At 47.6% G+C, this 26,949-nt stretch overlaps 1 protein-coding gene across 4 annotated transcripts in view; it reads right to left on the bottom strand.

Moving 5' to 3' along the window:
* The window catches only part of LOC122371947 (Golgi resident protein GCP60-like), a 64,611-nt gene extending 37,662 nt beyond the window's left edge, over window positions 1-26,949 (bottom strand). The window contains exons 1-7 of one of the 4 annotated variants that reach the window (XM_043348748.1): window positions 26,862-26,949; window positions 26,088-26,316; window positions 23,901-24,037; window positions 23,143-23,284; window positions 20,150-20,290; window positions 17,194-17,289; window positions 7,677-7,764 (exon numbers count right to left, since the gene is read on the bottom strand). In XM_043348748.1, coding sequence (XP_043204683.1) covers window positions 7,677-7,764; window positions 17,194-17,289; window positions 20,150-20,290; window positions 23,143-23,284; window positions 23,901-23,991 — 558 coding nt within the window. In that variant the 5' untranslated portion in view covers window positions 23,992-24,037; window positions 26,088-26,316; window positions 26,862-26,949. Of the gene's footprint in view, window positions 1-7,676; window positions 7,765-17,193; window positions 17,290-20,149; window positions 20,291-23,142; window positions 23,285-23,900; window positions 24,038-26,064; window positions 26,317-26,525; window positions 26,571-26,861 lie in introns of those variants that run through there. The other 3 variants (XM_043348747.1, XM_043348750.1, XM_043348749.1) reach the window with 3 other exon arrangements.

Raw genomic sequence — 26,949 nt, 5'->3', positions numbered from 1 at the left:
GACGTCACAGGTCAGGTCAAAGATCGGATTTTCACCGTTCACAGTCATTTCAAGAAATGTGTTGTGGAGTACATTGGTAAGTTATTGAAAATCATCGATGGTAAATTGCTCGTCAAACACATACTTCACTAGCTGAGGTCACTGATACCAGGTCAGGTCACAGAGGTCAGGTCACTGGGGGTCACAATATGAAAGTGTCGTGTGATACATGTTTTATGGTCCATTTTACATGACAAATGCGATTATGTGGGTCAGGCAGCCTTTAGAGCCAGTTAAGGTTACGTTCTGGTGAAGATCAGGTCAAGGTCAGGTCAAATTGAGTCAAATTTCAAAGTTGTTATTTTTGCATAACATGAGTATTGATTCGATGCAGCTCGTCACGGGGAGTCTAATGGTGATCTTTGTTTTGCCCTACATGGTCTAGAACTGCCAAAATTTGAGTTGGAAAATTTAACGTCATCATTTTTGAAGTTTTTTTTTTCGCTTTAACTTGGCCAAAAAAAGAGATATCGATCTGAAATTTGGTATGTAGCTACTAGCTACAAGACGGTAGGTATTATCATATATACACGTATTCCTGTTTTTTGAAATTCATTAAACTCTTTGGATTTTTGGCTATTATATCCAAAAACAACTTTTTATTTTTTGTGGTCTAAGTTTAAAAAAATCAAAAATCCGACACAGCGGTTTTATAGCCCTGTAAATTCTTTATCTTTTATGTCTTGATCATTTTTCTGTATCTTCAGCTGTAGGCCTGACAGCTCTTCTCGCGAAGCTCTTTTTTCGGTCGAAAATGGCAGAACATAACGTCATTTGTGGCCAACCTATAATAGCCTTTTGATTTTTTTTTGTGTCACAATGTGTAAAATTGATGCCCGGAGGGGTCCGGACAGTTTGGTGGGGATATCTGCAGCCGTTTAGGAGATATCGACGGAAAAGGACAGCCCCCCCCTACGGGGCGCGGGTTAATGAGATAAGATACGAAACAAATGTTTTATGCGGAAAAGACGACCACTGGAAGGGAGGTTCAAACAGTTGACGTGTGACAGGCGCATACCGTAAACACTTGAACACGAACTAACCAGTCCAAGCTCATGCAGAGCTTGGACTTTATATGAACGGCAAACTTTATGCATTTATCCTGGTTTCAACGTGGCTTTGCTTTACGATGGAGCGTGAGACAAATATGCCTACCACAGCTGTTTTACTTTAGCGAGACAAACATGACACTCCACGAAACGCAAGCAAAACACACTCGCAAAAACAGCCACTGTCGCCAAGGCTGGGACCTAAATCGCATTGAGTGGAATGAAAAGGAGCATTCACTATCATTTATCGATAAAAGCTATCAGGCAGCTGAACGACACGAGACTTGAGATGGATACAATCAAAAAACGCTGAACGGGTCAACAGGAAACACTGAACTCTACATACATACATGCTCTTGATCATATTGCCTACGATAAGATAAGATAAGATAAGCGCCAACGATAAGAGCGTCGCTGCGACAGGCCTAGGATACTACTCAAATCGCTTGTCTAAGTCACTCAGACAATAGGAACGTCAAATAGGTAGTGCCAAACACGTGCAGCAAACAAGAGACCCCTTTTACAATCATTGTCACGTTGAATCGAAGGCAAGTCTGTACTGTCACTCAGGAGCAGCATCTCTTAGTGGGCACTGCTGCCGTTTCCCTATTTGGTCAGATTCCTCACCAGGCTCACCACATTTGCCTTGTCCATCGTCAACAACTCACTCCGTACGGATCATCTGCACCAGAATCACAAAGTAGGTGAGCACGAAGCTCATCATCGACAGCATGGTCTCCTTGCGGACGATGAAGAGGCCTCCTCCGTGGAAGCTGGGTGGAAGACGCGTCTGCTCCACCAGCATCTGCAGGGCATGTCTCACCCCAGGCGAGAGACGGTGCGGCCACCGAGCTCCCACTAGAGTCGTGGTGAGTCGCTCCCCGCAGGTCTGCAGCCGACTGCCCGCGCTCGAGACAAACGCCACCCGCAGCGTGTTCAGCGTCAGGAAGATGATCAGACTGATGCGGAGGATCGCGCCCGGCCCGCCGGCGATGAAGAGGTTGATGGTGACATACACTCCGACCAGCAGCACGGCCGTGACGCTCGCGTGTAGTGAGAGAGTCGGCACCGAACAGAACTCGGCCGCCTCCGAGGCCAGGCCGTGAAGGGCGCGGTACGCCTCAGACAGACGCTCCAGGCCCGTCTCCAGGTCACCGGCGGGGTCACGCAACGCGGCAGAGAGCGTGTCACCCACCGCGGCGGAGGTAGGGCCGGCCGAGCCGCGCTCAATGTCAGGAATAGGACAGATCTCAGGGTGGTGCAGCCACAGGCCTTTTCGTGCGTCGCTCGGACGCGGCTTTACAAACATGCTGGCGAAATCAGCGGGGTCTTTCTGCGAGCCGATGTTATCAGCCGCCGACGCAGCAGACAAGTGAACTGGACCCTGATCCAGAGCCTCCACCTCCAGCTTCTCGTCGGGTCCCGAATCGACCAAGTCGTCTGCAGGTCGGACCTTGAGCTCCGACGCGAGCGACGCGCCATCCCTGCCGAGCGTGTCTTCCCTTGTGACGTAGCGTTTCGTGTAGCGGTCCAGCCTCTCCATACCCAGTGCCGCGGAGTCGAGCAGGCCGATCAGCACCGCGTCAAACACGGACTGGTAGGCGAAGGAGGCCACCACGGCCAGCACCTGCAGGCCGACGATGGCATTGAACCAGTCGGGCGTCTGCAGCGCGGCCGGCACCCACATCGGGAACAGGTAGTTGGGGTGCTGCCACGGCTTGGCGCCGCTGAACAGGCTGGCAGACCAAACGCATACGGTGGTCACCGAGAGCACCGCGATGGCCACGGCGCCCCGCTGGAACCGGACAAAGTCGCTCGGGCGGCCGCACAGCGCCGTGGCGGCCTCCAGGGCGGCGGCGCGCCGCAGCAGCGCGTGCAGTCGGCGGCGGCGGCGCAGCAGCAGCAGCAGCAGCAACAGCGCGTGGTAAGCGGCCAGGCCGTAGACGGCTCCGTACAGCAGCTCACCAGCAGAGGGGGCCGTTAGGAGGCTGGCCGTGTTACCGGCCGTGGTGACGATGGTCAGCAGCAGGGGCCAGATGCGGAGCGCGCGCCACAGCGGCGGCGAGTGGCGTCCGTCCACGTGCAGTCCAGACAGGGTGATCAGCGAACAGACAGACAGCACCAGCCGCAGCACTCGACTGTGACACCACATCTGGGCTCGGAGGGGGGCGGCGGTGGGAGGATAGCCGGCACTCAGCGAATCCAATCAGGAACCGGTGAAAGGGCTGGAGCAGGCTGGATGTTTCCTTTCGGCTCACCGTTTTTGTAACTGTCTTTGATTGTTCTTTCGACTTCTAATTTAGGATCTTCGCGCAGAAATGCTGATCAGAAATCGCAACCAAGATCCCGAAGTTCTGTTGTTATAAGTGATATTTCCAAGGCGATCTTCGGACCCGATATCCTCTCGTCACCGACCCTGTTTCGCCTCCTCTTCGCAGCGCAAAAGCAGCGACGTGCCTCCTAGCCCGAGGCAACAGCCTTTGCCGGCGAAGTCCACCGGCACCTGCAGTGCTACCGTGCGTGCGATCACGGCCAAACTCCGTGGTAATGTTTGCCAACCGCACCAAAGAGCATAGCGTCCATGGCTGCGTCAATGGCTGCTCTTTGACGAAGAGTCGTTCCCAGCGATAATGTATTCCATTTCGAGCATGTCGCCGATGATTGTCCAAATATCGGCGAGGTCGCTTGACCTAGACTGAGCCTCATTAATCTCTATTGCAGCCGTCGGTGTGGCGTTTGTTCCGCTCCGCCTATCGAGGCAATTCGCACACACATATCGGCATGGTGGCCATCGGTATCGACTCGATTCACGCGGAACACTGGAATACTGTTGGCCAAACAAAGTTGGTCGTGGAACGAAAGCCACCGCCTCAGCAGGCAACCTCCATCCAGTGAGCGCGCCCGGTTTTATTTGTCATTCTTTTCCACTGAGCGGAATTAATGGCGAATATTGTTGTTGGCATAGGCAAGCTACATCGCATCGTGTGTTTGGAGAACTTTATATAACAGGGCAACGACGACGTAACTGAGTATAAAACACAAATATTGTCGGAAGGGTCACTGGCCGAAGGATATGACATTGCAGTATCAATATCGGATCACGGACTATGTATATGGAGCTCTGTTCTATGAAATATGAGAAACTATGACACGAGTTTTTGATGATATGTACAGTTAGTGTTTATTACTTAGCCTTCAAACATGATCCAATATAGGACCAGGGGCGTCGTTTTGTATAGGCCTGGTAGGGCCCGAGCCCTACCAATGTTTATTTGGGCCCTACCAATGTTCGCTGAGCCCTACCAATCTTTTGTCACTTATCAGTTGGCAAAAAAAAAAATCAAAATAAACAGATAAGCAAATAAACATATTTGTACAGTCGTCACAGATGTGTGTGGCCTGCTGGGCCGTAGGAGCTGCTGTCGCGAACCCTTCGCAAGCCGGCAGGGGGTTCTCAGGGAACGGCAAGGGGTCCTCACTCCTCAGACCGGCAAAGGGTCTTCAGAGGCCGGCAGCACCTTCAGAAGTTCAGTGGGGTCCTTAGAGAACGGCACGGTACTCTCAGACTTTGGTGGGATCCTCAGAATAGCCGGTGTGAGCCACGCAAAAGTCACCGGTGGGTGTCCGTCAGATGCACATGTGTGGGGCTTTCAGAGGCGCCGGTGTGGGACCTGCACAGTCGCCGGTGAGGGCCCTCTTAAGCGCCGTTTCGGGGTCCTCAGATACACTGGTTTATGGCCATCACAGATATGCGTGGGACCGCTTAGAGCTGCTGAGCTCTGACGAGCCCTGTGGGGTCCCTTTGAGACGAAATATGGCCAGCGTGGACCCTCAGCGGCCGATTGGCGCCGCAGGGACCCGAAGGGCCCCCTGGACCCGATGGGAGGGGCACGTGCCCCCTGTGCCCGCCCCCCCTCACTTGGCTACGCCACTGGAATCTATCATGTTATGTTTAAGATCTCTGCAAGATGTATCCCCCGTTTGCGGACTCTGCAGAGAAAAGACAAGCTCGAAAGGAGGCTTAGCGCGGTGTTTTTGGCCCCTTTATCGAATATCTAGAATTAAAGTACTCGGCTTTTCCGGACAGTTTCGTGACTGTATTATTGTCACTTCGTCAGCGGTATACAAGTAATATAAACATTTTCGAATATCTAGAAGATGTCATTGACTTGTCACCGTAAAGGAATTGTGGGTGTCACGTGGGTGTCACTAAGGGACACCGTGCCGAGTTGCGCAAGTGGAAGCACACCGAGTAACGGCTACCAAATGAGTGTTACGAGTTGAAGTTAGTCGGCAAGGTGATAGTGGTTGCATTTTGGAATGCCGACGGGGCTCTGCTTGTCAACTTTCTAAAACAGGGGCGCACAATTGATGATGTGCGTCCATTCGATAGACATCGAGGAGAGGCTATAGGGAAGCTGATTAAGTGTGCACCTGATCCACGTCCACGCACTTGCGTACATGCGCGGGGTGACGATCAGTGAAGCGATGAAATGTGGCTTCGAGTTGTTGTCGCATCCACTTTTTTTCCGAACCCTGCACCCTCTGGTTGCCACCTCTTCCCCAACATAAGGAAATTAGCAGTGGCAACTTCGCTGACTGCAGGGAGACTAAAGCAGCCGTCTTGGACGTGGGATGGGTCCGAAACCCACTTGATTATGGAGACTTTGAGGGCTCTCCCGAAGCGCTACGCGAAATGTGTTTGTCTTAGCTGTGGTTATTTGAATAAATGAACTTTTTGGTCTAATAAGTCGATGATGTATCTCTCTACTTCTTCATGGTCGGGCAGGTAACTTTCTGAATGCCGGCTCGTACTGTCATCCTTTTATTTTGGCAAGCAGGCCTTTCTAACTATCGTGGTGTTTCGAGACCTCGTTAGTTGTCGAACCCTGCAAATTGCAATTGGCGCGGGCCTTCAAAGCCGCTCCTGGCCCCGCAGCAGTCTTTTTCATTCGGCTTGGGCCATCAAAACCGTTCCTGGCCCCTTGCAGCACAGCCGTGCCGTGGGCCTCTTTCAGAATGGCGTGCATTCCTCCGACACTATTATAACTGCCTATTTAACTGCACGTTTTGTGCATGGAGCTCGGTGAGGACCTAGACTTCCAAAATGTTTTTTTTTTTAGATTTTGGTTTGTCTTGTCAATGACCAGGGCGAAAAAATAAGTGGCCGAAATCTGATGAGAAAGGCAGATTTGGGGGTACCCTACCTTTTAAGTCCCGTCACATATGGCCGGCCGCCGCCTTTGGGCCCTACCAATCATTTTCGGAAAACGACACCCCTGTATAGGACCATAGTCTGCGTAGCGATGCCCGCAATAAGAAAGTTCTCAAATAATCGTTTACACTCTAAGCAATGGGTCCCATGAAATTAGAGGATCAGTATACGAGTACATGTAGTGACCCTGAACACTTGTTATAGAAACACACAATGAAATGTGTGCGTTTAGATACGCAGATGACAATTGGTGGACCTTGTTCAATTTCAGGGTACATGTCGGAAATCAAGGTATCAAGCAGCCAAGGTTCGTACAAGCAACATACGAGTACCTATGCATATTTGATTGAGCAGGAGGAGGGCATTTCATGGTGCGTAAAACCCCACCTCATTTCCACGGAACTTGCGTGAATAAATCATTTCATTCAGGCTCTTTGTCATCATTATGTGACTCGTCTTGGATCTACCCCTGATCGCAACCAATGAAGCTCAATTAAACTGCAGCAGGTGCGTTCACTCCAACATGCCCAAAGAAATGAACTTCAATAGCCAAGGACATCCTGATGATTCTCCTAATTTACGTAACCTACCAGAAATTAAGAACGTTAAATAAACTAATTCAATAAATATTCTTAATAAAACGGATTTTTGTTTGGTACTTGGTAGACTATCAACGCGCCTTATGAACCCGAAATGTCTTGTAACTGAGAGCTGTAATATCAGCAAAACACCCCTAAACAAGCGGCTATCATCGTCTGCAAACAGGAAGGGTACGTCCTTACATGTCCGTTACATAACGCCCCTGCCTCTGGCCGCCATCCTCCCGCGGACCTCATCTCCCCGTCGACTTATATCTCCAATTAGCTGAGGCAACCCGCCAATGGTGGGTGCAAGCTTGCAAACTGCAAACGCCGCCCAAACGATACAGCCAGAGTCGGAACGGTTACCATGTGGAGCGGGGTAAAAGCCAAAGTGTAAATAAATAGTGCCTAGCTCTGGACATTTGGTTATGTAAGATGAAATGTAGTCTCCTAGTCCACCAGACGCATAGGTCATGTTCGTGATGAAAGGGCTGCTGGGCGCCGGGCCGCAAGTGCTGAGGAGATTGCACTTTTGAATCTTCAGTAAGAATGGGAATCATGCACACGACAAGGAATTTGGTAAGGATTGGAAACGAGAAGCGATTGCTATGAGAGAACAATACATTCACAAGTCATACAGGAGCCAAAACGGACTAGTTATTTTGCAATAGCATGTCAATCGTGGATAGGCCCGGCTGAAAATCAACCTCCCTTTGTACCGCTACCGTGTGCCCCCCCCCCCCCACATGTTGCGGGGAGCTCCTTTCCCCTAGATACCCCATTACCACTGACCTGTTCGGGGTTTCCCGGGTACTGCTGGGAGGCGTAGACACGGAACTGTCCGTACGTCTGACGGTTGAGACCGTCCTGAATGCGCCTCCTGGAGAACGGACACAAAGTCAGGTCACAGGACGGGGTGGGAGGCGGCCGAAAGTAGTCAATTATGGTCAACTATCAGCTGCGCATGAACGAAATGTCTTAGCATGCTTGCACATATTGCACCAAAAAACATTTTGCGACACACAAAACATTTTAGTTGTGCTGAAACAGTCGCCCTCAATTAAGTTTCATTTGTACGGGCGTTAAGTACATACGCAGTTCACTCCATCACATATCCACACACACCTCCATGAGGTTCCCAACGCTACGATAGTCTCGTTTGGGAGTATGAATCGACCTTAGACTTCGATGTCCCTCATGTCCTCGTTAGCTGTTCATATCTAGCTTAATTACGAAAACATAGCAGTGGTAAACTGGTACTGCGTCCAGTACCATTAGGCATAACTGGACCTGAGCTCTGGATACTTGGTCATGTTACAGGCACTAAGACAGTCATCTTATTCTGACCCACTCTATGTGGGACGGCGTGGAAAAACCTGCTAAAACTATCAGTTAGTGCTAAAGCTTGTGACGAATACACTCAGAAATGCAGTGTCCCATAGTACTGTGCTGGCGGTTAGACTAACATCACTGTCAGTGACCGTCTTTATTTGAGCAATAAAGACTGAGCGTCTGGCTGCGGCAAGTCGAGGGGCGTGTCTGCCCCTCCAGTTCCCTCGTCTGACCCAGGCAAGAGTCGCTAGTCGGTAGTTGGGGAAAAAGATCCGCAATTATGAGTACTGAACAGGCTACTTTGAACGACTTCTTTCAGCGATGAGTACAGAAGAGAATGCAAGCTTCCTTAACCCGTGCCCGGCTGGGGGTCCTGGATTTCCACGCCCTGCTGGGGGGGGGGGGGTGTTTGAACACCCCCCCCCCTTCTAACTCGGCTCCTGGGCCACGTAGCGATACGCGGAAGGCGGCGTTCGAAAGAGCGTCAAAAATAATGACGAAATCACTTCGGTCAATTTTTTGATCAGGTCAAAGGTCAGGTCACCAGAGGTCATTGAAGGCAAAATTTCGCCGATTTCCAGGTCGAATGTCGAAAATTTCCAAGAAGCCAACGCATAACTCGGGAACCAATAGAGCTACAGCGCCGCGGAAAAGCGCATTCGATAGCCCTATTAACGCCCTTTCTGAGTAATTCTCTCAGATTTGACCTAACGTCAACGGTTTTGCCTGCAGGGGGCAAAAACTGCAAAAATAGCCGATTTTTTCGGAAACAGTTTTTCTGCAATAACTTTTGACCCAAGCCTTGTACGAGCTTACTTTTACCGGCATCGTGTTCCTCTCGTCAAGACGCATCGAATGAACTATAACTTGACCTTGAAAGGTCAACTTGAAAATTTGACCTCAGGTCAAGGTCATGACCTGACCGGAAAGGGTCATGTTGCATATCAGTCAATCCGTATCGTCGAGCTGAACACATCTAAGGTGTTTTCATCGCTCTAGCATGCCTCTATCAAAAGTTATTTGCGAAAAACTGTTAGATACCATTCGTGACCTAAGATGACCTCAGGGCATAAACAGGGGTCACGGACACCATTTTCATGTTCAGTGTGTCTAAACCACTTGTAATTCAGTGTTTGGGAGTGTTTATAATGTCTTTCGTCCAAAAGAGACGCATTTCAATTTTCTCCCATTGACTTATAATGGGGAGGTCGCAAAATTGACCTGACCTTAGGTCATCGATATCAAAATTCTGAGATATACATTTTGTACATGCTATTGTTCTTAGCAATCGCTGAAAGTTTCAAAGCGATCGGTCACTCGGTGTAGCTATGACAGACATTGAAACTTTTTATGAGGTGAGGTCACTTGAAGTGACCTGGTGACCTGACCTTGAATGACCTTGGTCTGAAATTTTCACAACATGTGTAGAATTGATGCATGATAAGGTGTACCAAAAACGGCGGCGCTCCGCGCCGCCGTTTTTGAGATATTCGCGAAAAACCACAAGGGGGGTGTTCAAACACCCCCCCAGCAGGGCGCGGGTTAATCCACATGCAATTTACTGTGCTTAGTTACGTTGAACTGTTTAGGAAGACAGGGAATTAGTGTCCGAATGACGACTACAGGTGAGGTCACATCCTTGTCATACAACTCGCGGTTGACCTTTCGAGCCACGCTGGTCGGCGTCTGTGCAGGTGCGTGACCTGACCCGACCTCCCCGAATGGGCTGACGGCCGCACGATAAAAACACGGCCTCACACCAGGCAGCGCGAGCGAGAGGGTCAGGGCGAGTGCGGCCGAGGTGGAAACGCCCCCACACATCTGCAACCCACCCAGTCCAACCATCTCCACCTCCTTGCATCACCCTTTCCAAGTTTTCCTCTTTTTCCTTACACCTTTTCAAACGCTTCCCTCGCTTTGCTCAGTAAAAAAAGAGGAAGGTGGGATTGCAGATTTAAGGAACAAATCGAATGAAAGGAGATTGTCATGAGTGTTACACATTAAAATATGTCGCATACATTTTCTTTTCCGTTTTCTACTCGATATGAAAATATGGATCCATGCTGACACCTTTTCAGGTCGATCTATGCATAACCCCAGCACACCGTACACAGACACAGAGGTCTTTACTGAGGTCTTGCAGAGGTCTATGATCTATGTTTATGGCGCTGCCAAAGCACAGTTACTGCACAGATCCGTTCTCTTTCCAAATCAAGCTACCTGTGAAAGGTTACTCGCGAATCGCGATGCAATACATACTTAAGGCAAAACAATACAATATCTCCAGAATCAAACATGTACTGCGGGCCCCAACTTCACGAGCCCGTCTCTGTTTATAAGGTGTTGAGCAATAGTGTCATGCAGTTCATATAATGGGCATCCGGCGCAGACTCAGCGTATACATGTGATAGTCAGCAGCAGTACCCGCCTCTTCTATAAATTAGTGACGTGGTATCACAAGCCGGTCTTACCCAAGTCATAGTTTCCTAGCTCAGTTTAAGAATTAAAAATTGTTATAGCAGGCCCAAGTCTTGGCAATACAATGAAATCAATGGCTCTCGGTGCCATTTATGATCTTTTCTCCGGTAGGATCAAAAGGCCTGCTAGTTTGCTATGCTACTTATCTGACTAACGAAAGTTGTCAGTCAAAGGTAGGTCCATATAGGACCTCCAAAGATTACTCGCACCCACTTGATTTATTTACAAACGTCGGTCATTCGGAAAACAACACGCCTGATGGTGTTAACGATCCGACAATATTTTCAGAATACAAAAGTCAGAAATCATGTTTGTCAAATGATTGCTTACGATTCAGCTAACTCCTGAACAAAAAAAGTGCAAACCACTACGGCTCGAGCCTCCCCCCCAAAAAAACACACACACACACACACCATTGAAAGCAAACGTTACAGAAAAAGCATACTTAGAAGGAGCAATACTCTCCTAAATTATTAATCATTTTATTAAGCGCAGTGCAGTGCATTAAGTGCATTATTTTCTCAAAGTGCGGTGGACGCGACGCACAATCGTCCGGGCGCCTTGTGGTGGCCTTCTGTGTGCGCTGCGTGTTTACCAAAGGAACGGTCACTGGTGCGGGTGGGCCGGTCCGGCGACAGCTCGTGGACGGTGGTCACGTGGGCTGAGCGCCACTTCAGTTCCACGAAAGGGCACGGCCCACTACGGGGTGGCTGGTCCTGAACTGACCCAGAGCGACCGGGTGCACTCAACGTGTGGATCCAGAACATTCGCGCCACTGTCTAGCTTAGTATTATATGCTAATTGCTATGCTAATGCTATGCTAATTATATGCTAATTAACCCGGCAGGCGGTGGGCCTACCAGCCACCTTCCGCGCGGTGGGGGGGGGGCATTTTTTGCCCCCCCCCCGTATTTCCGAAACTACTGGACGGATCCGGAAAATTCAAACGGCGTTCGATAGCCCTGTCAAATTTGTCGAAGGAAACCAAATTTCATTGACCTCGGGGTCACCGATGACGTCACAGGTCAGGTCAAAGATAAAATGTTTCACCGTTCACGTGGCTTCTAGGGAAAGCGCTATAACACCGAGTAAAACGCATTTTGTCGAAAATCAGCGATAAGGCGTCAGTTGTCTAGTACATATGTTGCTATTAGAGGTCACTGGTCATACCAGGTCAGGTCACAGGTCAGGTCACCAAAGGTCACCAAGGGTCACCACCACATGAGCCCAACTTTACTAAGGTTATGCGATGCATGTTTTATGGCCAGTTTTTCATTTCCAACTCAATGGTGTTGGTAATAAGACCATCAGGTACGGTTTAGGTCACTTTCTGGTGGAGGTCAGGTCAAGGTCAGGTCAAAAAAGGTCAAATTTCAAAGTTGATATTTTTGCATAAAATGGATATCGATTCGATGCAGCTCGTCACGGGGAGTTTAATGGTGGTCATTGTTTTGCGCTACGAGGTCTAGAATTGCTAAAAATTGAGTTTGAAAATTTGACGTCATCAATTTTGAACAGTTTTTTTCGCTATAACTTGGCCAAAAAAGAGGTATCGATCTCAAATTTGGTATGTAGATAGAAGGCGGTAGGGACTATCACATATATTCCGTTTTTTTCGAAAATCAAAAAACTTTTTGGATTTTTTGGCTATTGTGTTCAAAAAAATCTATTTTTTGAATTTTGGGGGTCAATATCAAAAAAAATCGAAAAAACCGAAATAGCAGTTTTGTAGCCCTTTTGATTCCACACCTTTTATGTCTGAAACATTTTTCTGTATCTCTAAAGCTGTAGGCCTGACAGCTCTTCCCGCGAAACCTATTTTTGGGTCGAAAATGGCAAAAATGACGTCACTCTGACGTCATTAGCGGCCAACCAATCATAGCCTTTGGAAATTTTTTGGTCACCATGTGCGCTAGCTGCTCCCGGAAGGGTACTGAAAGTTTGGTGACGATCGGCGCAGCGGTTCTCGAGATATAGGTATTGAAAAAACTAAAGAAGGGAGGGGCAAAAAAATTCCCCCCCCCCCCACCGCCTGGAAGGTTAAGCACGTAACTTTAACTCATCTCAGGCGCCTTCACCGCAAATGAGAAACGCCACGATCGTTTTCAGAGTTTTTGTGCACTATGCTTTTCAATATAATTGTTCCGACCACCAGTAGTCTGGAGGCAGTCTGAATATTCCCAGATGGATTTTTAACCACCGACGGTAGCATTGTCCGGGGCTGAAAGAGAGTGCATGATACGCTCATATGCAGCGTCAGCTGAGCGTAGATTTTACATGCAGAATGACACACGGTCCAGCAGCATGCTTATCCATCTAAACCGGGCCCATCCGCCACGAATTAGAAGTTAGTCGCTTATAGAGCCTGCACATAATTCAATAGTGCGCATGATGTGTGGCTTTTAACCATCTAATCATAAAAGCATTGACGCTGAGCTATCGACATCATTCTCACTCAGTTGAACACGCGTCAAATATGAATTACATCTTATATAAACAACTTATATCCCAGCATTTTCTATTTTAGACGCAAGGGCGTCTTCATAAAAAATGCTTCATTTTTTGAAAATGGCATACTATTACCTTGAAATAATTAAGGACGACTTAATCGCCAAATATGGGCTGGCCAAGCCCCCAAGCTCAGCGTTTTTACCGCACGTAAGAGCTGACATGTATAACGAGACGTCAAAAGGCACTCCGGTCTCGATCCCAGCTACGTCCCAGATTGGCGCCCAAGCCCCAGGCGTGTTTTCAAAACTGGACGCATTAGGGCGATCCCAAGATAGAATGCCCGATCTCTGGTAAGACTCTGCGGTTGACACTGGGCAGGATATTTCCGGCAGTCATTGAACATCTGCAAATCAAGCACGTCTGCGTGCATTGGGTAAACACACCAGAATAGCGCCAGCGATTTTAGCGTGGTGACAAACTTAGGACCGAATGCCGGCTCAAATTCAGGCGCGGTTTGGTTAGAGTGTGACCACTGAGCTCAGTTAAATCGGGTAAATGTGGCCGTGCTAGACATATGAACCACGCCATACCTGCCTATTCACCCTTAAACCTCGCCCGGCGAAGGGGGTTGCGTTGATGCACCCCCCCCCCCCTCAGGTTTTTCGCAAATAACGTAAAAACGGCGGTGCGTAGCGCCGCCAAATTTGACATACCCTCTGAGGCAGCCTGTTCGCACCTGTCCTGAAAATTTCAAGTCCCAGTCTTTTCAGGTCAGGTCACCAAGTCACGAAAACCGGCACAAGGTCAAGAGAAAATTGGACTACATAGTTTAGCGCCAACCGAATGCCAGAGTTATTCGTTGATAGCGTGAGTGCTTTGGCACGAAGCGCTACCAAATATCAGACACAACTTGGGGCATGTATTTGACACATGACCTGAGAGCTTTGGATTCCAGTGAAATGAGGTCAGGTCACAACTCACAAGGTCACAAAAACTGGTACATTGTCAAAATGGGACTAAAAATGCAACGTTTTGTTCATGGAAAATAGAGTTCCTCATCGATTTGATTCAAACTTGCAGGATATGCTCAGGTCACCGAGTGCACTCATATGCAACCCAGTTTTTTCAAATTCAGTTGACCTGAGGTCATCTAAAGATCAGCACAATTTGTAAGGAAATTTGCCCGAATGTGTAAAGATAATAGACTTGTGCTTTATTATAACGTTTTTGTGCTGTACTACCTTGATTTACATCTACTTTGTGTTTTCAAGCAGCAAGAACGCGTCGCTTGGGTCGGGTGAACTGAGGTCAACTAAGGTTAAACTACGTCTTTGCTAATAACTTGGCACACAATGAGGCTAGAGCTTCAAAAATGGCGTCGTTGTGCTCCTTGTGATCAGGCGGTTGGAATGATAGGCGATATGATGCATTTTGATTAAGTTAAACTTAATCAGTTATTTCAAATTCACTTAATTTTTAAGAAAATCTTAAGTTCACTTAAATTGGTAAGTGTATCATTCCATGCGCACGGACGTCCTGAGTTCACTGGTGTTTTTGTTTTTGCTCTATATGTTCTTGGTAAGAGGTTAAAAGCGAAGTTAAAAAACTTTTGACGTTTTAGCGAAATTTTTGCACTTATATGTACACCCCAAAAACCCCCTAAATATTGACTTAGAGTCGCCAAATTTTCACTGAGGCGAGATCTCCTATGGACCCATCTACCGTAAATTTGGCGTTTCTAAGCGCAATAGGAGCCAATCGCCAGCGGGGGGTCGTACCAACCCCCCTCGCCGTCCGTGTTATGGAAAAGGCCCTCGCATGGCGAGGGTTAACCCGGCCGGGCCCGGGGGGTAATCCCAACCACCGCAGTCCGGGGGGGGGGGGCGTTTCCCCCCCGTCTAACTCCGTAAATAAGGGAGCTACGGAAACAAAAGCGATACCAAACGAAAGGTCCTTACGAGACGATTCTTAACCCTATTCCTGGCGGGCTCCGCCGGGACAAGAAACTGGCGGGGGGGGGGCCGATTCGGCCCCCCCCCCCTGAGATCTCGAGAACGAAGCAAGATAGCGACAAGCGGTAAACGGCATCGGATACGCACGGCCAAGATCTACAATTTTTACTAAGGTCATTTTCAGGTCAGGTCAAAGATGACGTCACAGGGGTCGAAAAAGTCAAAATGGCGGCGCTAGATATGGAGAGAGTTTTTCTCGAATAACTTTCGAATTAGTCAAGATAGGAACAAACTAAGGGCATCATCGTGATCCTCTCGTCAATCCGCATCGAATGATATATATGTTGACCTCGAAAGGTCAAGGTCAAAGGTTGACCTCAGGTCACGTGACCTCGAGGTCATCATGTATATCATTCGATGCGTCTTGACGAGCTGAACACAATGAGACCATCCACGCGTCTGTATCTTGTTCCTGTACGGAGTTATTGGCCAAAAACCTTTGGTGACCTTTGATGACGTCACATGACCTCACAGCTGCCCAACAGCAAAACAGACCTCAAGGTAGTGAAGGTTGATCGTATATGAAGTCATGTATGGTATATGGGGCCATTCCGACCCGTTTTAGTGGTAAAAACAGGGAGTTGATTTTTCCCCCATTGACTTATAATGGGGAGGTCGCGAAATTGACCTGACCTTAGGTCACCGATATCAAAATTCCGAGATATACAAATTGCACATACTGGTACCCTAACTAAACCCTGAAGAGAAGAAATTGATCGGTCAAAAACTCTAGCTCTGGCGTGATTGCAAACTTTTCTGAGGTAGGGTCACCAAAACGCCTCTGGTGACCTGACCTGAGGTCAGATCAACTCAAAATTTTCAGACATGTTGCGTAGAAGCCTTTTAGGAAAAGTCAGAAAATTTGAGCTTCCTAGCTCAACGCGTTTGGGAGAAATAACCAAAAAACCTCGGGGGGGGGGGGCTCCTGAGGCCCCCCCCCCGCCAGGAATAGGGTTAAGCAATAAGCACCTAAAACTTTTTACCTCAGGTCAATTTTCAAGGTCAGAGGTCAAGGTCAAAGGCAAAAACCGGCACATGTGTAGTGATCTCAAAGTAAGCCTTCTAGAGGACGGCAAGCGGCATCAAACCGGCAAAATTGGGTGTCAAACGAAAGAAGAGAATCTGAGGATTCCGAAAATGTGCTCAAAATCAAAGGTCAAGGTCAAGGTCATGCTCAAAATTGACCTCAAACTTGGCACTTTTTCGCACATCTTGCGTGCTAACTTTCAAGATGTTTTGAAATGTTTTGAAGCTTATCAGTTCCCTATTTGTGGTTCCTCTTACGATACAAGGCTGCTCAAAGGTCAAGGTCACTGAAGAGTATCCTTGCTAGAGGCTATTTCACTAATTCAAGTTAGTAATAATAAATATTGCCATCAATTTTGCCATCCGGAAGCTCTAAATGAAGGCTTAGAGGAAAATAGATGCCAGATTCGTGATCAGCGGGTACAAATCCATCATAAACGACCTTTCATGTGTCAAGGTCAACCAGAGGTCATTCGAGGTCACATGAGGTCAACATAAAACTTGACCTTTTCCGAACAAAATATATATCATTCGACGCGGCTTGACAAGGCGAATGCGATGGTACCACTTCCGTAGCTCTAGGACCATTTTTGTCGAAGTTATTTGCGAAAAACTAAAACCACATTTCGGGGTCGTTGACCTGACCTCTGACCCCAGGTCACCAAAACTATTTTTCTATTTTTCGCTAGGTCAAACGCTACACAACCGTGCTCGTAATTTGTCTTTATCTCTAAAACTATTTTTAGCAGCTACTTGAAGTTTGCGTCTGTGACGCCGAAGTTTGCCGTGCAGGGGTCTAGAAAAATGGACCTTGTGACGTCATCAAGGGGGCTAGGTCCAAATTTTTTACTTCAGAAGATGTCAAATTGATGGGAGAAAAGGTACTGAAAGTTTCGCTTTCCTATCCCCAAGCGTTCGGGAGCTATCGCAAATATTCGCCAGGGGGGCGAAAAACGCCCCCCCCCCCGGGCCCGCGAGGGTTAATAGGCAGGTATTATGTCTCATCTTACTTGGTCTCTGCCTGTCGACTGAGTTCCAGCTCCCTCTGAAGGCGCTCCCGTTCGTCTGCCTGCCTCCTCTGCTCCTCCGCTGCTCTTTCCTCCTCTCTGGGAATACATCACGGGGTAAATATAACAAATTAAACCACTTCACGACGCTACGGAAACAACAGAACCCCGGCGCCAAAAGCAATTTCAAGGGCGTGGAAACGGAGAGGGAAAACACGGGAATGACACAGCGAGTGGGCACTGAATTACCAATACCCTCGGGCAAAATAAGATTACGGAGCGTTTACGTCCGTCCATCGTCTCCAGCTAAAGGCTCCAGGCCTGCTACCATCATCAGGTGGTCGAGAGCTTAAGAACCCGAAGCCAGTTTCTACTTGCACTCAGGCTTGCACTGTTCAATAAGTTGAAAACTAATACCTTCTGTCTCAACTTCCCGCAAAAATCGTTCCAAATGTGTCATCGAAAACGTGACGTCTATCACATGCTCTATCAATTCCTTTTTAACAGCTTTCACCCCTTTATTACGCCACTGTTCTCATAAACTCCACAATGTAAATGTTATAAAATTCCGCATACGCCCGCTCTGTCACTTTATCCGCACAACTTGCTGCCCCAGAATACCCGGACATTCATTATGGGAAGCGGGGTACGCTGGCGGGGTCACCCACTAATGCGTAACACTCGACAGCCTGCTGGAGGTCATGTCGGCACGATGGGGCGAAGCCTGCGGGCGTGGTGGCTCAACAGCCAATGGCAGCCAGGCGCCCTGCAATAGCCACCGCCAGCCAATGTGTACATATCTTTGTATATGCATAGTGCATAGTTATGGTGGATGTAAACCAGCCATAAACTACAGTAACCTATAATCCACGGTCTCAACACGGTAATCTCGAGTGGCAGACCCATAAACCCGAGTAAACACATCCATGGATCCACATATTTTGGGATCCATGACTGCAGATAAAACTGTAGGAAAACGTGAAGAGTTATTTCCGAGCGAAAAAAGAAATGTTAAAATATTTTGAAACAGACGCGTCGATTTATAATTTCCAAATACCGATCTTTCCGCCTTCGTCTCGCGAAGCTATCCAAGATTGCTTCAGAGCACTGGCAAAACTGCCTCGGATGCAGTTCCAGTTCAGCACTACGGCTATCTACCTACGATAATTTCATAGCAGCTTCGGAACTACACCAGATTATTCCATACCAATACCTAGAACAACTTTCTTTCGAGAAGATAATCTTCCGAACAATTTCAGTGATGTGACCAGTACAATTCATACAAGGCATCGCTTGCTGCGTATGCCCCCCTCCCCCCCCCCCTCCAAGGGGGATGCAACCAGCTATTCGCGATTACCATCGAAATGATACTGGAACCGTCGTGAGCTTTTCAGCACCTTCTACACCATATAATCGTCAACAGGATGACCAATCTTTACTCTTTATTGGTTTACGTTTACTTATCCATTTCCAGATAACTACCTTTTTGCCCAAAATCAGTACGACACAAAGCGAGCCTGTCGTAATCACTCAGGGGCTCTAAGTAATAGCATTCCATTCGTTATGTCATTTGTAGGCTCAGATAACTTTCGTACGGAAAGTTGGAAGACGATCAGAAATGATCCTGCATCTACTAGATGGAGTCGACGAAATAAGTCTAAGTCTAAGTCGTACAATTTTTCCATCTGAGGAAATCAAATAATCTGAGACGTAAAAACATTCGTAAACAGGGCATCGACAAACGCTAACGTCCAAGAAACTGACAAGGCCAAACAACAATAATTACGAGAAGCCAAGCTTGTTATCAGTGACCTAATCACCGTCAGAGGCATCTTCCGCTGGCCCCGAACACAGTCCAGACAGCGGCTGCCAAATGATCGAGAACAGAGCCTTTGAGGTGCTCCATTACGCCCGGAGAGTTCAAAGTAGCCTATGGCAGTGTGGTCGATTGTGTCGATAACCGTGCGAGCCGCTGACAATGGCCACAGCGCGACTTCAACAGAAACCGCAGAAGGGCTCTTGCCATGACTGAAATATGCATGCGTCAAAGGCAGCACAAAATATTTCGAGTAACTATCACAATGCTGATGTACCCGGATACGATAGCGTGTGTAGAGCCGCCAATGTGCCTATAGAGTACGGCCCATTGTTTGAAGCCGAACACAGTCTCAGGAGCAGTTGGGGGGCGGGGGGGGGGGCAGAGGCTGCGGGGTGTGTCATCTTTTTGGCGCATATGCATGTGATGCGTAACATATGAGATGCACGTGTTACGTACTTTGATAGCCCTAACGAGACGGAACGGAACATCATCTTTTATTACATCTTTACCAGGTCTTTTGCATGGGCGGGTTTTTCAACGGTTTAATTACGCGGAGCACGGATTTTTGCGCACGTCCCAGCCTCGCCGTGCCATCGGAAAGTTCCACGGAGTCAGGACGGGAAGCCAGGCGTTTAACATGTCAACATTACCAGACGAGAGCCAGCCTCATCTACAGGCCATGTAAAGGTCAAACTGTTCCCTGCGGCCGTCATTTGCACTGAAATCCGTTCACACGCCGCCCACACAGAAGTCATTATGAGCAGGTAGCTAAAGTCATGAAAATGCCACGGGTCCGAGTTTGCCACTGATGGCTGGCCGGTCGAACGTTTGCCACGTTAAGCTATTTCAAAGTGACGCCATGGTGACCACTGTAATGGCCAAGCCCAGACGACGGTCTACTTAAGCCAGTTATGGACGTGGTGGGTGGCCGAAGCGTCTCAATGGGGGCCTGACGAGCATAGCGGGGTAAAGCTGAATTTCACCCAATATACCCTGAAACCAAATTACCTATACGAGCACAGACAGAGCAAAGAGGGTTTGTTGCCCAAGGCGGGGGTCGCCATTTGGTCATTATCAAACAGCACTGAAGAAATCGTCTCTGTCCTATCCATCTCAACACTTGTGAGCCACGACCCTTACCTTCTGCGCTCCTGAGCCTCCAGGTCCCTTCTGTGAGCCTCGGCGAACGGTCGGAAGATCGGACAGGCGGCGTCCAGCATCTCTATGTAGCGGACCATAGAGTCTGGGCGGCTCATATCACCCAGCCGCTGCCAGGCCTCCCTGATGGACAGAGCGGGAGGGCAGAGCTGGTGAGCAGAAGGCACCAGCTAATGTGAACGTCTCTGTGATGGCTAAAGTACGATCTCTCGTTAAAATAAAACATATCTACCAACCGAGTTACAGGGGCGGATCCAGCCGATCCGTTTGGGGAGGGCAAAAGTTTCCGACCTATCCGACGACCCCTATCCGCCCCCGCACTGGGAGGAATGTAAAATAAATTTTCGATGGGGATGCAAAATTTTCTCAAGGGGCCCCACTGAAGGTTTTGGGCCCCTTTACTTTTTAAGCTGCCGATCATCGATTTATGAAAACCAAAAGTTAAGGAAACAATCCATACAGGAAGTTATCCAAAATGTTTGCATATTTCAGTGAACCTAACAAAATCACAGCATACCTAAATAAGTGAAATGCAACCAGTTTTTTTACTGGGTGATTTTTCTTATGCTAACCACCACCCGCAAGCCTCAAACCACTTTTCTGGATCCGCAGTGGACCTTTGAGAGCCCTACGGGTCCGCTCTTACAAGACCGTTAAAAAACCTCTGGAAACTGAATGACTCAATGGAGGCTCCTCCAGAAGCCTTCACGACTTCTCAGATTGAATGAGTCCCCGACCAGGGTCGGTTCCTCAGAAGGTGCTGAAGGGTTTCAGAAAGCAGCGTAGGCTCGAGAGTCTGGAAAGTTCTCAAAGACCGGCATCGGACCCAAAAAGCCTGTATGGAGGCCCTCAAAAACCGAGATAGAGGCCAAAGGAGCTGATGTTTAGCCTAAAGAACCGGTGTGGAGGAAAGGGTAGGAGTCTGAGTGAGGCCTTCAGGGGCAAGCGTTAGGGCCCCAAAAGTATGTGTGAGGCTCTTGGAGGCAGGTAGGTCCCTGGAGCGTTCATGGGGTCCCAAGAGCTCCCGTGTGAGCCCAAAAATTCGGCTTCATGTCCGTGGAACATGCATGGGGATTCTTAGAAGCCGCTTGGACACATATTTGATGGGTCGTGGGTACCAAGATCGATGTAATGGTCCTAAAAGCCGGTGTAGGGCCAAGAAGTTCCGGTGTTGAGACTCTCAGAGGCCGGCGAAGGGGCACCAGGAGCGGATACAGTGTCTCAACAAGCCTACATGGGACCTGACAATCAGTGTGGAATCCCACGAGCCTGCGTAAGCTCTCAGAGACCTTTGTAAGGCCCTCAAAGGTCGTTGTGAAGGGCCTCTGAATCTGAAATCTTCGCGGGGCCCCGAGGCCAGCGTGTCCCCTGCCTGCGTTAAGGCCCTCCAGAGGCCGTCGTAGGGTTCTTCATAGGCCAGCGTGGGCCCTTGGAGCCTTCGTTACAGGACTCTCAGAGGTCAGCATGACCCCTGCAGTCTGCCTGCGTTGAGGCCAGATCAGAGGCCGTCGTGGGGCCCTCAGACGCCAGCGTGGGCATTTGAAGCTTGCGTTGGGTCCTAGAGATCGTCGTGAGGGCACTCAGTGAACGTCTCGGGTGGAATCACTGTGGAAATCGTTGTGAGGGCCCTTAGAAGCCTTCAAGAGGACCATCAGAGGTCATCATGAAGATCCTTGGCCATCATGACGGTCTTCATAGGCCCTGGGCCCTCAGGTATCTTTGCAAGGCCCTCAGAGGCTGTGGTAAGGACATCAGAGTCCATCGTTAGGGGCATCAAGAGACCGTCACAGGTTCCTCAGATGCCAGCATAGCCCCTGCAGCCTGGTTGTTTTGGGGCCCTCAGAGGCCGTCGTGGGCCGTCTAAAGCCCGATGGGCACTCAGACCTGAGATGGGTCTAGGACCGTGTCACGAGGGCCCTCAGAGACCGCCGTGGGGGCCCTCAGAGGCAGCGTAACCCCTGGAGTCTACGTGGGGTCCTCAGATGCCGTCATGGGGCACCAAACGCGGTTCAGGACACTCCTAGCCGGTGAGGGCCCCAAAGACCAGCATAGGGCGCTCCTGACCAACAACTGGACGTCTGATGATCGGTGATCCCACATGATCGTTCGTTTCCCGATCACTGGTTTTTAGGATTAAATGTATTTGGTGGTGTGACAGGCCTCGGCTCTTATACGGCTTTTGGAGGGTGCAAAAAGCTATGTTTGCACTCCAATGTTTTCCATGGGTCTGGAGCTGAACCCCTGCACCCTCTATCCGGATTTCCGCTGCCCTTGAGCACCGAGATGACCAAACGACTTCACAACGCCACACTATCTACATGCAATCAGTTCAGGGAGTTCGATCTATTAACAGCATTCTGGCATAAATCATCAGCAGCGAGCGTCCAGCTCCTTACTTCGGAATGGCCGTCACCGAAAGTCCTGCTTTTCGTCCAGATAGTCCTCGACACCGTATTCAATTTTATCATCTCTATATGCTTTGGGAGGGGCAAAAGGACAGCCTTGCCCACATGATTTAGCTTTGGGGAGGGCAAATGCCCATTTTGCCCTCCCCTGGATCCGCCACTGCCGAGTTACATCTGCCTCAGCTACAAAAGTTTTCACGTCGTCGTTTGAAACAGATGTGCACTAGTCTGCCATCTGCATGGGCAAGATTCGAAGCTGTAGTTACTCAGGTTGACCACCAGGGGTTCTTGTCATCGATGGAGCAACGTATAACGATGAAATTTTCTTGGCATGTATGTGACCCCCAATCCCCATCATTTTGTCATGCATATTGCCTATTGGTGTCACTATAGACCCGACCGGGCATCAACCATGATGCACGCAAGCACGCAGCTAACTGCAAAAGCTTACCATATCCAAGTAATTACTACAAACAGTGCAAAATGACTTTTCACTCAACTGAAGCATATATCACTTAAAATATTACTCCCACCCTATCCGATCTCACACTTCAGCGATGTTCCCCGTACCTCCTGTCGCGCCCGACAATGTCCAGTACCCCCAGTTGCGGCAGGGTGTCGGGCCGACATGGCCCGTGAGCCACCTGCTGGGTGAGAGACACAAACTCCATCCGAGCAGCGTAGCTGAGCTGCAGCGCCTTACCCTCCTTCTCTGTGAATAGACGGCGAGGTCAGGCCGGTAGTGGGCTATGGAAAGAGGCATAGATGACCATCAGAGAACTGTGCGTTGCTGATCATTTCACTAACGGACTTTCACTTATGTGAACTACTTGCGACGAAAAAAGGCAGTAGGTACCTATTAATACATACTCGTACAATAGCCGCTGCTCATAAAATCGAAAAATCGAAGAACGAATGCGAATTACGTAATAAGTACAGCCAAGGAGAATTATCTTGTCGTCACCACTGATACACAATCATTTCAAAAGCTAATACCCTGTTCCATAAATAGACTTAGATCATTTCTATGATGTTTCCGAGGTGTCTGGGAGAACAACGTAATATCGTAATACTGAGCCGGGTGGTATCGGTGATACGGTTACTATCGCAATAAAATACATATTTTATGCCCTCGGAAGCCATATCAGACGCAGGATTCCGTTTTATGACGACAGACGGTAATGCCATAATGCTATGAAAGAGGTGCATCAGCTATATGCACATACACACATATCACCATTATCATCATCAGTTTGTTAGTGGTGGAAACTGGCAACTCGAATATTCTGAGGTCGCACATAATATTTAGGAACTACAAAAATAGGCACCTTTGTAAAACTTGACAGCCAAGAGGTAGAGTTGAGAAAGATCAAAGCCCCATTTCTTCTCATTTTCACAGTCATTTTCATGGCCCTGCATTTCTCCAAATACTTGATGGTATCACAGCCTTCAAGCTAGCTTGAACCTGCAACACAAATACATATCAAACATAACATAGTAGCTTAACTTTCCATCTTTAATTTATGCAGTTATCAAACTAGACAAGATGAAGCTATCAGATTACAGGTAAGCCAAGATGGTGAAGATCACCTTTTGCAGCCTGGGCTCAAGATTGAATAACAACCACACCATATTGTCACAATAATATCAACCTAGAAACCTGGGAATTACTGAAGGTGAGCTTGACACTTTTGTTGAAGGGTAAATGTTGTTGCTTTCCATGTTTTTCAATGCTGTGAATCTAAAAATATTGCTCATAAGTGCAGCAAATGTCATTATAATCCATTGAGGGGTCAGCTGAATCAACCTTATATAACTCAACCCAGCCTGGACTTCTCGTTCCACCAGAGGTAAGTGTTAGGTAAGTGTAGGGTTAGGTTAGCTTAGCTTAGCTTAGGCTGGCTTAGTTTAGGCTAAGGTGGGTTAGGTAAGGTTAGGCAGGGTAAGATAAGGCTGAGGCAAGTCAGGTATGATCTGGTGACCTCACCTGAATGCACTATCATGATGTTTGCTGCACTAACAAACATCATTTTCAGATTCAGGACGTTGAGCTTGAAAAACATGGTAAGAAAGGATGCTGAAATACACATTGATAAGAAGCAAATTTATCATTCAAAATCAGGTATACGGCCTGGCATCCCAGGCAGATGCCAGATAGTAGATACTGTTGAAGGTTGTAGGTTTGTAGGTTTGTAGGGTAGGTTGTAAGTTTGTAGGTTTGCAGGTTGTAGGTTTGTAGGTTGTAAGTAAGGTTAGGTCAGGTCAGGACAGGTTAGGTTTGTTTTGGTCTATATCTCTCTGTTGTCCCAATCTGGCATCTTCATGGGCTGCCTTATTGATTTTGGACTTATGCCCATAATCATGTGGACCTCAGCTTCAGTTTTACCAAAAAATGTTTATATGATCATTTATTCCTAAAAACCAGGTAGGTACACCCTTATAAGCTTAGAAAGATACCTATGTTGATATGTAATGTAAAGAAAGATATATGATCATTTCCTCTTTTGCACTCTTTTAAAACCAAAGAAATTCACAAAACAGAATCATGAAAAGAAAGAACACATCCTTCTAAGGTAGAAAAGTGAGATCACACATGGATACTTACGATAAGTTTTACACAAAACATTTATAATTTACACCCAACCACTCATTGAGTCGGGTAAGGTTATGTGGTATACAAGCAGATTTAGGTTGTAGGTTAGGTTGTAGGGTAGGTTATAGGTTGGTAGGTTGTAGGTTGGGTAGTTTGTACTTTGTAGGTTAGTATATGTAGGCTAGTAAGTAGGTAAGGTTAGGTCAGGTTAGATTAGGTTTTTTATTTCTGCTTGCGTTGCACCTGATTTTTTTTAGCATTAAAGGGACCCTCCCACCTTAACATTAGTTTTGAGTTGAGATAGCCAAGTTTGCGGCCAGGCTAAGCAGCATATACCACCGCGTGCTGCCAAACGTTTTAGTAAAAGATTTAAAAATCGTTAGATCTCCGCTGACGTCACAAATTCTAAGGGGGCATACCAATGCACTAGCCCCTTAGAATCCGAAAACTGCAAGTTTGAAATTGCATATCTCCGAATTAAAGCATTTTTCGATGTTGTGAATGCCCAAACCGGTATTTTCAGGCCATGGCCACCAATTTGGCTATCTCAACTCAAAACTAATGTTAAGGTGGGAGGGTCCCTTTAAATGATTGAATGAACAATTTTCTAGGTTAATGACAATATGGTTTGTGATTATATGGTATGACTTTTATTCAATTTGAGTCCAGGGTGCAAAAGAGGGATTTAACCAGATACCTATGTTGATGTGATGGTATGTAAGGATAGGTCTCTTCGGCCTTCACGTTTTTATTCTATGAATTTCTCAATCTTTTAGAGCATACAAAAGGCAGTTATAGCCAAAACATTGCCTACTCACACAATCATATTGATGTCCTATCATGACTTGACAATTGACATCTACAAGTTTCATCATCATCTTTTAATTTACAGGCCCTACCTCCTGACAAACCGCAACCACACCTTCTAGCTAGCCATGCTGATGGTCAGTTGTTGTTGTTGTTGTTGTGGGTTAGGGCGCGTAGCAACTTGGCTCTTGCGTCCAACTTCTTTTGATGACAGTCTTTCTTCTTCTTCTCTTCTTCTTTGTGGGTAAAGGGAACTAAGCAGGGTGACTAAGCAGGGTTACGGATTTAGGATAGGTATAGCCGTGGTGTGGACTTGCTTTGGGAGGATGTAGCGATGAAGATTTCTGCAGAAGACAGAAGTGGTTAGTTTTCAGCCATAGTTGTGGCATCCTGATGGTTACACTACTGAGGTTTCGACTAGGCTACATAGACCAAGAGAGGTGGTCTAAATACGATAGATTCTGAAAGAACTACTTTGGGGTGAAAACTAACTATAATCGAAATACACTGCAAAAACAGACAATAGAGAGCAATTGTCGTCGATAACACTCACTCTAAGTAGTTCGCCAAAGTCACATTTTTGACATCACAACATCACATCGTCTCACAATCTCTGAGCAACATTGCATTCAGTAAGATATGCAAACACCGCATCCGTGATCAAGGGAAATTCATTTCCCAGTAGAGCTGATGGTCAGGAAAAATGTGGTTTTATTATTTTTTACCTTATTATATTGCATTCTTAATTTCTATTTCCTGCATTTATAACAAAAATACTAAATAGGTAAGTAGGTATGGTTGTAATGCAAATAAATAATAGATACCCATCAATAATTGCCTTTGTCTAAATATTTGATAAATTGATAATAATATCTCGTGCTTGACTCACTTGAGAATGGAAAATAAGCGTGAAAGAATTACGTCAGTCCGACAAAACACTTCAACATCAACATCAAATATCACCACCATCCAATCGT

Source organism: Amphibalanus amphitrite, unplaced genomic scaffold, assembly GCF_019059575.1.
Source record: "Amphibalanus amphitrite isolate SeventyFive unplaced genomic scaffold, NRLGWU_Aamphi_draft 001296F_arrow, whole genome shotgun sequence".
Taxonomy (NCBI): Eukaryota; Metazoa; Arthropoda; class Thecostraca; order Balanomorpha; family Balanidae; genus Amphibalanus; species Amphibalanus amphitrite.
The sequence above is the reverse complement of the archived record's forward strand: the minus strand, read 5'-3'. Positions and strand labels throughout refer to the sequence as shown.